The 8,211-nt window shown below is 38.5% G+C and overlaps 1 protein-coding gene across 2 annotated transcripts in view; it reads right to left on the bottom strand.

The window, feature by feature from the left end:
- Nucleotides 1-7,793: 7,793 nt before the first annotated feature.
- LOC104940808 (prolactin-releasing peptide) overlaps nt 7,794-8,211 on the bottom strand; it is a 4,201-nt gene continuing 3,783 nt past the window's right edge. For both annotated transcript variants that reach the window (XM_010765786.1, XM_010765788.1), the window contains exon 3: nt 7,794-8,142. In XM_010765786.1, the coding sequence (XP_010764088.1) occupies nt 7,952-8,142 (191 nt within the window). In that variant the 3' untranslated portion in view covers nt 7,794-7,951. The remainder of the gene's footprint in view (nt 8,143-8,211) is intronic.

Genomic DNA, 8,211 nt, shown 5'->3' with positions numbered 1-8,211 from the left:
AAAAAATTCTAATGTGTTGAATTCAATTGTGCTTCCTGTTAAGTTTTTTTTTTTTCACGACACTGTGTCTCAGGGCATCTTAATATTTAAGAACCTATTAATGTGTTATATCAGATTAACGGGAATAATCTCAACTAACTGACGATACAAACCATTTTTACCAAAACAAAACACAAGTCTCATAAGAAGCATCTAAATCACCCCCGAGCGAAAAATGCTAACGCACTTTGGCACAGAACTCAAGATAAAAGATACCCTTATTACTTATCGTAGCTGCACATACAAGATATCCGATTAAAGCTGAGGTTCCACAGATTATTTAGGTATTAGTATCATCACTGAGTGATCCAAACTCGCGACAGGGGAAGCAAACACAGACATCACAACACGTACCTTTACGGAGCTTTTACGGGAGATCGTCTCACCGTAGCTGTCAATCTGATCAAAAGACGTGTTCAATGGCATTAAAACGAGAAAAAACGCGGCTGAATCGGTTGATAATGTTTCTGTGAATTTAAAAAAATTATTTATAATACATAATTCTATTTGTATGTAAAAATCGGAGAGTAAAAGTTAGCTGCTAATGGTAGCCACCAGAGTTATCGCAGCTTCCGGTTTTGGCTATGCGGCAGTCTCACACACACACATTAACAAATAAGGAGTATGTGGGAGTTCCCCTCGATTCCATTGGCTCTGACGGTTAGAGAGAGATGTCAATCAGCAAAATCGAGCAAGGGGGGCCAGAGATAGGTCAAATCCACCCAAATGACCCCGGAAGTGGGTTTATTTAGCTAAATCTCTCTAAAAAGGTCAAATTTCACTTGTTTTGCATCAATCTTGATACAGGGTACTTATTATATGTTGTAGTTTGGATTCCTAAAGCTTTTAGTCTACTAACCCATCATTCAAGGGTAGTTTTCACTATAAGAAATTATTTTGGACGGACACAATAATTTAAAATGTTTTACTGTGTTCAATCTGAATTTACTTTAAAATAAAAACATCTATATTGATTCTGACACTTCTACATTCAACTCACAGGTGTAACCTTGCTTTGAGAAAAAAGATTCTTAATTTAACCCTTTTAGAAGGGAAGATATGGTAATTTGTTCTGGGAATGTAATCTTCGAGCCTGAGACATGAAAAACAGGCTCGGGGCTTAACAGGTTTTAATGCGAGAAACTATAGGATTAGACATTGTTCTTCATGCACTGGTTCATTTTCAACTATTCCTCCATAACAAGTCTTCCTTCAGACGTGTGCAAATTAATAAATTAGGTGTTAATGATACTAACTTTGTCTATTTGAGACTGTAGGTTTCCCTTATTCTCACCAAAAGTTAGCATTAGATGATGCCTCATTCCCATATATAAACATAACATCTCAAAAACAATGAACTACAAAAAGCAATTGTCTGAATGTAAGTCATCAGCTGGGGAAGTTTCGCCCTATTCACCTCAAGTGTGTGTCTCCTCTTCAGATTTCGAACATCGAGGCGAGGATATCCGCTCTGAAAACAGCTGGGTTGAATGTGAATGTCTGCAATCATTTCTCCAAGTTCAAGCCAAAGGCCAAGGTAACTCGAGTGACTCTCCAACACAGAAACATGTTCTATATCTCCATGGTCTTAACATTTTATCATAAAGTATTTGGATGAAGTGTATAATACCAGTACTCTGATTACAGCCTCAAACCCTGGACTCATCACGCCATCAGAGGAGGAAGCTCCCTGCCCCCCCACTGAAAGGTACCTAACAAGGTTTACTTTGCACAGTACATACATATACAAACTATTTGCATGCATACATTCATTCGGTAACATGTAAACAATAAGATAACATATATAACTGTGACAAATCTAAACCTATATTGAAATACAATTATTTTTCGAGCTGTGATTAAATGCCTGATTCCTCAGCTGCAAACCAAAAAGCTTAATTGCTATCTAGGGATGCACCGAATATTCGGCCACCGAAAATTATCGGACGAAAATGGTTAAAAAGGCCCTTTCGGCTTTCGGCTGATGTAGGCCTACTGGCCTAGATGTTTAGGCAGTTTTAAAGCACCTTGGCTTTGTTCTGAATGCACTTTGTTGTAGTTATCCTACAGAGAAAAGAAAATGCACTTGACTTGAAATTAATGTACTGGATGCATTCAAAAGTGCTGAATAAATGTTTTATGGACCCATAATAGTGATTATTATTTAAGTTAAGTTAATCATGTCTTTTTCCATAATCAGGCAGCTGAACAACATTGGTAAAAAATGTATCCATTATATATATATATACATATATTTCTATTAATCATTTTCGGCCTTTCGGCATTCGGTTTTCGGCCAACTGTTTCCTATTTTCGGTATCGGTTTCGGCCAAGAATTTCACATTCGATGCACCCCTATTGCTATCCTCTGGCCCGCAGGCTGCACAGTAACAAGAGATCTTCTATTCACTGCATCAAAGCCTAAAGATCTAAAAGATCCCTCCTTAGGCTTTGTCTACCTAGTTACGCCACAACAGCTGATTAAAGACCAGCAGCGTATATGTTTGTGTCGCTGCACAATGGTAGCGCACACAAGCTGCTGATTAGAAAGGCAAAAATTACCTACCTGTCAACTGTGAGATTAATTGGCAGCTTTTTCACCCATCGATTACTTGTTGAGAGTAACGTCTTCCGAAAACACACAACAAATGATCTGATTCCTGCTTTTTAAATGTGAATTTTCTTGTTTTTGTACTCCTCTATTTGCATACATTTGGGAACATCTAGTACTATATTGAAATAAGCATACATCTTCTGGAGTACTTTTCAGAGCTGTGTTGTTGACTAAATTACCCAAATGGTTGAATACATTTACTGCGTTGATGTTCTATCTTCTGTACAGTGAACCCTCCACTGTACCAGTCATGGTTAGGTAATGCAAAATGTGTCTTCAATCATGCTAACTCACACATCATCATTGCAGACTCTCCTAAACACAAACACGCTCAGTGTGTGTGAAACAGTTGCAGATGGGGAGTGAAACGAAAGGCACTTTTATTCATCTTTAGTTAACATCACACATTTTACGCTTTGTCATTGGCGGCTGAAAGGATGTGAATACATCTGCTCGAATGGGACTAAGGAACTGAAAAGCTCCATTAGATGTAAGGCTGTTGTATCAACCTACAAGAAGTCGGTTCCCTTTTTCATATCAGTGAATGGTCTTTTTCTGTTTGTCCGTCTCAATTTTCCCTTTAGCAGAATCCGCACAATAGCTCTGATTCAGGGTGGCTTTTTCAGCACATCTCCAAAGCCAGAAAGCACACTGGACAATGGGGCAAAATCAGTGACCGAGACATGTTATCATATCGCTGGTTCCAGCTTAGCGTGTCCTTTTAGTCCGGCCATCATACACTATGCACTAAATGTATGACTGGTAAAGACTGTCGTGACTTTTGGACACAAGTCTGATGTGTTCATCTGAATCATATGTTATCAATAGTTTCTCTTTTTTCTCTGGACAACCCCATTTCTCTGCTGGATGGAGCTTTATAAAGTCCTACTTTTGGGATAATATTATGTAACTTTTCCACATTAAAATGTAAAACAATTGGACCCCCGTTATATATTTGGTTGAGTTGTTTACTTCTTTCAGTAAACCTAGAGAAATCTGTAATTGTATTTACGTTTCATTTGGTCTTTGGTAAAAGCAGTGTATCCTTTTGAAGATTTGCCAGCGTTACGGTTGTCTGCGAGATTATGAATTTGAACCCACATTTGTTTACAATAAAACGTAGATTTTGGTACTTTTAAATATACATTTTAACCCAATAAAGCTTTTTTATTGGATGTCTGGATCTTAAGCTATAAGATAAATAAGATGAGAAACGTTATTGTTATCTCGCAGCCTGTACATCTTCTGTCTGCCAAACTGCCTTGGAGAAACACACATTTTAAACATTAAACTGCTTTATTCAGTATGCAAACAGTTTAAATCGCCGGCTGTGTTTGTTTTGGGAAAGGAGGAGACCTTTGCGGGTAATTCGGCTTTAGATAAAAAATTCCTGGACTATGAACATTAAAGAAAACCTGGTCTTGTATGTCTTCCATTTTCTAATAATTGCTCCCACAGTTGATTTCTTCACACCAAGCTGCTTACCTATTGCAGATTCAGTCTTCCCAGCCTGGTGCAGGTCTACAATTTAGTTTCTGGTGTCCTTTGACAGCTCTTTGGTCTTGGCCATAGTGGAGTTTGGAGTGTGACTGTTTGAGGTTGTGGACAGGTGTCTTTTATACTGATAACGAGTTCAAACAGGTGCCATTAATAAAGTTAACAATTGGAGGACAGAGGAGGCTCTTAAAGAAGAAGTTACAGGTCTGTGAGAGCCAGAAATCTTGTTTGTTTGTAGGTGACCAAATACTTATTTTAAAGAGGAATTGACCAATTAATTCATTAAAAATCCTACAATGTGATTTCCTGGATTCTTTCCCCCCATTNGTCACAGGTCCAATATGACCAAATACTTATTTTAAAGAGGAATTTACCAATTAATTCATTAAAAATCCTACAATGTGATTTCCTGGATTCTTTCCCCCCATTCTGTCTCTCATAGTTGAAGTGTACCTAGGATGAAAATTACAGGCCTCTCTCATCTTTTTAAGTGGGAGAACTTGCACAATTGGTGGCTGACTAAATACTTTTTTTCCCCACTGTATATGTAAGTTGCAAACAGATGAATATTACGGATGTCTTTCAAAGGTTCAGGTGTTTAACAGTCTTATCGCCATTGGGAGTACCATATTGTTTATTAAATGCAGTTTTTTCTTTTGAATTTCAGAGAAGTTGGAGCCAGAGCAACAGGTGAAAGTGTTTCGGCCGTAGTGACAGTCAGCAGCACAAGGAGTCCCTCAGGACGGTTTCAGAGCCCCAGGGACGGGCCCCTCTCATCCAGTGCCTTGACCCAGTGTCCGCCTCCAGGCCAATCAGGGGCCAACACCTGCCCTGTGACCCTAACAGCACTCTGTCGGTACCCTGTCAGTCAAAAACCGGCAAAAGAGGCAACTGGCTCTCTCGTCTTTTCCATGAATCCTCCATTTCTTCACTTCGTAACATAAAGCAAGGATAACTCGACAGTCTCTGCCTTAAAAATCTGCAAACAATCCTCATGGCCCTGGAAAAATAACATCTGTACAGACAAGAATAACTCTCATTCCCCTTTTCTATCTGTTTGCAAGAGTATTGTGATTTACTGTACAATGAAGACGTGGAAAAATGAAGTGAAACTTTCTGTGATCCAGTGTTTTATACTGCATCCTCTTTCTCAACAGGTGACATGTCAAACTCTAAGCCCCCCCTCAGAGCTTTTATGGATGATTTCCACACACAGCTATCAGATGGTAATCCTCATTGGGGAATGATTGTAACACCTTTTGATATGTTAACCATTTTTAATAAGTTATGCACTTGCCAGAAAATAAGGGTTAAGATACACAAGGTATCAGGGCCACGACTGTTTTCGTCCTTCCTTCCTAACTAGAGGGCTAAAAAGGAAAAACAAAGCACATTTGAGATATCATTTATCCCTTCTTTATGGCCTCAAATAAAGTAGTTACATGATTGGTATTGGGAAATAACGTTTTGACTAGATTTACAGACAAAGATCCAAACTACAGTAGAGTTTGTACAGTTAGCCTGTTAGCTTAGTTTAGCATAAAGACTCTAGCTTGCTAGCTTGACTTCACAAAGGTTATGATATTAGCAGCACTTCTAAAGTTCACCTTTACATACATATACATATAGAGATTTATATTTTTGTTTTAACTGTACAAAAGATAGACATATATTGTTCCGTCAGACAGAGCCAGTCTAAATGTTTCTCCTGAATTTCAGTCTTTAAGCTAAGCTAAGCTAACCAGCTAATTAACTTCACAACAAGGCTACAGACATTCTTATTAAATGAAAAAGTGTATTTCCCATAATGTCCAATTATTCTTCAAATACATGTCGAGGAAGTGCTTTCCCAATTATTATTAAAGCTAAGTAGAAACACACACAGCCTTAATGTGAGAGCTATGGGCTTTTACATTGAAACGAGTGAAAAATGTCTGAATGTCAGACAAACTCAGCTCAGGTCTGACATTCAGGTTTGCCAACTTTCCCCTGTTCAGTATTCTTCAACCCAAAGCCATTTTCTTTGTTTACTTTCAAACTTTGTGGCTTTTTTTTTTTTTTAAACAAAAAAGTATTTTCATGTTTTAACCTTTCGCTGTGTCATGTCCAAACTTTTGTGTTGCATTCATTCAATCTTGCAAAGATTTTTTACATAATGAAGTCACATGGGCTATAAAACAAATGCCATGAAACCATGATTTTGTTACAAGCAATTTATTTTTGTACTTACTGAACGTTTTTATGCAATATCACTGATATAAGTACTATTGCACATTGAAGGCTTTATTCTCTCCTCAAAGGAGCCCTCCTCAGTCGGTTCTATCTCACTCTCATGACTCAAAGTGCTTGCAGTGTACGCCTGCATTTACCATTTGATATTCTGCCAGTAATGACGATGGTAAATGGTGCAAATACACGGGTGTCAACAGGCATCTTTGGAGCGGCTAGTACACACTGATTCACACTGTATTTGTACTCCTTAAACACTAGATTTGAGAATACTGCCTTTCATTTTTGGTTGTTTTTCTTTACTCTGTGACCACTTGCATTAGTCAGATTCTCAGTTAGCCATGCATACGGTTGTCAACGTTTCTGCAGAGTTGTTTTTCCTGATGGACTGCTTGAACTAACAAAGGTGTGATGATCCTCTGAATGAATGCTCTGCCCCTCTTCATCCCAGCCTTTCACTTCTCGGGTTTTGCACATTGATCCTGTACTTTTGTCAATCTTGTTCTCCGGAGGTGTCGATGTATAAAAGCATGTTTCTGGTTTTATCGAAATTTGATGTGAAAATGTCCCATGAGAAGCACAGCCACAAGGGTCCAATCATCAGTGTCCTGTATTTTTCTAATGTAAAAAATAATATTATCTCATCACAGAATTTATTAATATATGTATATGTGTGAAAAGATGGATATGATATAGAATAATATGTGTATTGCCCAATCATAGTTGACCAATCTTTCAGTGTTGTGTGCAAGAGACTGTGTATATTGTCCTGAGGGCGGGGTTCACGCAGGAAGTCGAATAACGGTGTCTCGGGATAAGAGATTCCCTCAGAGCTGCAGACAGATCTCACTTTAAACCCAGTGAGATGTAGGACTCTCACTTTATGTGCAATCGTTCAATGCGCTCCATATGACTTGTTGGGGGAAATGTTATCAAGCAAAAAATACGGATTCTCTATGTGCCACACTGAGACAAACATGTATTATGAAATGAATAAAATTTGCAAACTTAAAAAGATGTCTTATTCTAAAGAAATCGTTGTTGTGCCAATGCAGGACGGTGGTAACACTTTATAATAACCAGTCAATACTATTAATGGTGAATTACACTTTAGTCCACAGTTGTTTTACTTAATGAAATAATATTGTTTTCTTATAAGTGATATTATAACCATTTATTTAAGTATTTTAAATGACAACCAAATGATTTGCAAACCTTAAGGGAAATTGTTTGTAAAACTTCTATTAAACATTATAGATTAACCAAAAACATATTTTTAACTGTTAATAAAACCAAACATATAGCAATCCTATTTATTAGTAAACAGGATTATTATCTAACTGTTATAAGTGAAATTCCTTATTTTTAACGACTGTTTTTATATAGTTATCGTGAAGGCAAAGTGACGCACAGATATAATCACAACATCCTCGTTTATTAATCAATATAGATGCATTTTTATGTACAGATATGAAGGATCATCCACCAAGGCCTGGTCACAGACACCAGAGAGAGACACAGGTACGAGGGAGAGCAGTATTTGAGCTCAGATACAAAATGAAGCGTTCTGTGTCAGGGTAACCAGTCCCTGTCTTCCTCCTCCAGACTCTCTTTGTTCCTGAGGCTGTGCAGCAGCAGCAGAGATAACGTCCTGAGGCCCGGCGTCGCCCCCCCGCTGCCCTGCAGGCCGCTGTGCCGCTTCCCAAAGCGCCCGATGGGTCTCACCCCGCGGCCCACGTACCAGAAGGGGTCGATCTCTGGACCTGGAGGACACACAGGAACAGAGGGGTCAGCAGAGCATGGTGCAATACTAAGAGAGTTCACTAGAGGGG

This window comes from Notothenia coriiceps, unplaced genomic scaffold (genome assembly GCF_000735185.1).
Source record: "Notothenia coriiceps isolate Sejong01 unplaced genomic scaffold, NC01 NC01_scaffold00002666, whole genome shotgun sequence".
In the NCBI taxonomy this organism is placed as follows: Eukaryota; Metazoa; Chordata; class Actinopteri; order Perciformes; family Nototheniidae; genus Notothenia; species Notothenia coriiceps.
The sequence above is the reverse complement of the archived record's forward strand: the minus strand, read 5'-3'. Positions and strand labels throughout refer to the sequence as shown.